This window comes from Apteryx rowi, unplaced genomic scaffold (assembly GCF_003343035.1).
Source record: "Apteryx rowi isolate R43461 unplaced genomic scaffold, aptRow1 scaffold_2170, whole genome shotgun sequence".
Lineage (NCBI taxonomy): Eukaryota > Metazoa > Chordata > Aves > Apterygiformes > Apterygidae > Apteryx > Apteryx rowi.
The window spans coordinates 1-2,431 of NW_020448498.1; the positions used below are offsets into that span (position 1 = coordinate 1).

General features: G+C 70.1%; 1 protein-coding gene across 1 annotated transcript in view; it reads left to right on the plus strand.

The window, feature by feature from the left end:
* Positions 1–4: 4 nt before the first annotated feature.
* Positions 5–2,431, plus strand: part of DEDD2 (death effector domain containing 2) — a gene marked incomplete at its 5' end in the record, with an annotated part of 5,520 nt that continues 3,093 nt past the window's right edge. Inside the window, 3 exons of the mRNA XM_026064494.1 lie at positions 5–50; positions 156–266; positions 385–516. Coding sequence (XP_025920279.1) covers positions 5–50; positions 156–266; positions 385–516 — 289 coding nt within the window. The remainder of the gene's footprint in view (positions 51–155; positions 267–384; positions 517–2,431) is intronic.

Sequence of the window (2,431 nt, forward strand, 5' to 3'; positions counted from 1 at the left end):
CACGCGCCACGACCTGCTGCCCTACGCCACGCTCAAGCGGCAGCGCACAGGTACCGCCCGGCGCGGCCGGATTCGGGGGAAAGGGGAGGGAAAAGGGGGAGGCAGCGGCCGCGCCGGCGCATCCCGCTCACGCCGTTCCTTCCTCTTTCCCTCAGTGTCCCCGGAAAGGTACACGTACGGCCCCTCGGTGGCCGCCTCCGACCGCCGCGTGGACACTTGCCTCAACTCTGCCGCCGCCGAACCCCGCCACGAGCACTGGGAGACGGGTAGGAGCCCTCGGGAAAACTCCTCCCGCCGTTTCTCGGGAAGCGGCGCGATATCAGCGGTTTTCGGGAGCGGGGGGATTCGAAGGACGTCGCTCACGGCCGCTCGTCTCTCCGCCAGGTTCCACCTCGGGCAAGCGGAAGCGGGTGAGCAGAGGCCGGACGAGGGCCGGGACGCTCGGCCGGCGCCGGGGGGCCGCGGCGGCTCCCGCCCCCCAGCCCGAAGCCCCCGGCTCCACCAAAGTGACCTGCGGTAGGTGACGGCTCCGCCGCCGCTCCGAGGGACCCGGCTCCGATCGGGAAACCTCCCGCTGGCTCGGAGCTTGGGGAGGGGGGAAACAGGGGCGCGTTGGCTCCGAAAACGGCGGGTTCCAGCCTCGGGCGCCAGCGCCCCGGGCGGATCCACTGCTGGAACAGCCCTGCTGCAGCGGGGCCGAGGAGGAGGAGGAGGAGGAGGAGGAGGAAGAGGAGGCATCTCTCCGGGCGTGCCGGCTCGCGGCTCCCGTTATGCTCCAGCCTCCCGCAGAGGTGCTGGCCGCTCCGGAGCCAAGCGCTCCGATCCCCCCCTTGCCCGGCCGTTCCCTTGGATCTGTGTGCAGCCGGAGCAGGCGCTAAGTGTGGAAAAACGTTGATTTTTGTTTTCCTGTTTTCCCTCGTTCCGCGCGGTTTAGTGCAGGAGCTCGGCTCCCCCCTTCCCTGCTAAAGCGGAGCCGCTCGGGGGCTCGGTGCCGAGCGGGAAGGTAACGGCTCCTGGCCGGCGCTTCTTCCCTTTAAAAAGCAAATGAACCCCCCCAAATCCGCGCGTGCCTGTGCGCTCTCCTCGCCGCTCCGGGCCCGGCTCCGGCGCGATTCCCTTGCTCCCTTCCTGCACCTCCGTTTCCCCCTCGGCCTCTGCCTCCGCTCCGGCCCTCGGCGAGGAAGCGCTGGTAAGATCGGYGGCAGATTGCAGGGGGAGGCCGGGACGTTTCCCCCCCCGATCCCATTCCCAGCCGGCACGGCCGCTCCGGGGGGGAAAACGGGAGGCGACGGCGGCTTGGGGAGGGGGGAAGCGGCGCCGGAAGCGGCCTCCCGCCGCGCGGGAAGGAGCGGAGCAGAGCGGAGCGCGCGCCAACGCTCTCTCCCGCTCTGCCCCGTCTGCAGGCCGCGGCCTCTAACGAAGAAGGTTCAAAAATAAGTCAGTGAGGGGCAAAACGGCCGCTGCCCGGCGCCGCCGCCCGGCTCCTCCGGCGGGTAGGTGCTCGGAGCCCCCGGAAGCGCCCTTCCGCCCGGCTCGTCGCCCGCGCTGGGGCGGCGAGGAGGAGGAGGAGGACGGTGGCGAGGAGGACGAGGACGGGGTTCGCCGCGAGCCCCCCGAGCCGGGCGCTCGCCGGCCCCTCCTTCCCGGCGGATTTGGGGCCTTCCCACCGCTCCCTTCCCTTCTTTTTTTTCCACTTTTTCCCAYTTTTTTGATTTTTCCGGGCGATTCCTCGACGCCGCTTTGTCGTCGCCGTCGCTCGGTTGCTGCCAAATCTCCTTCCCGCCCCCTTCGATTTCCAGGTGGCGAAGCCAAAGCTTGACGGTTCCGGAGCCGGCGCCTGTCGCGCTCCGCTCGGAAAGGGGCCGCGCCGGGGAGACGGCTCCGGCGCTCCCGGTGAAACCCGGCCTCCTTTCCCGGGGGGGGGGGGGGACCCGGCCGTGGGTTCCCCCCCCCCTTTCCCCCCTGCAGGGACCTGCCTCTCCCTCCTCCCCCACACACACCCCATGCGGCGTTCCGGCCCCCCGGAGAGCCGCTCCGGGTCCGGAAAAGCCCTCGTTCCGTGCCGTTTGCCTCGCGCTGAAAGATTGAAGCCTGTTTCTCTTGGTCCGCAGTGGGAAAGCAGCTCCTCCCCCCGCAGGGAAAAGCGGAAAGTATCCGCCCATGCGAGAAACTGGTAAAAAAAAGCCCCAAAAAGCCAAAAACCCCAGGAAAAGAGCCGCTCCCAGAATCCGAGCGAAGGCACCGGAAACAGGGGGGGCGACCGTGGGCCGCGGCGGCGGATTTGGGAATGGGGAAGGGGGGCGGCCGCGCTCCCTCCCTCGGGGGCCGCGGCGGATGCSGAGCGGCCGTTCCGGCGGCGCCTCCGCTTTATTCCCGCCCCCTCCCCCCCCTTTTCCGTGCCCGGATGGGGTCCGGAGCGAGCCGGGGGGAG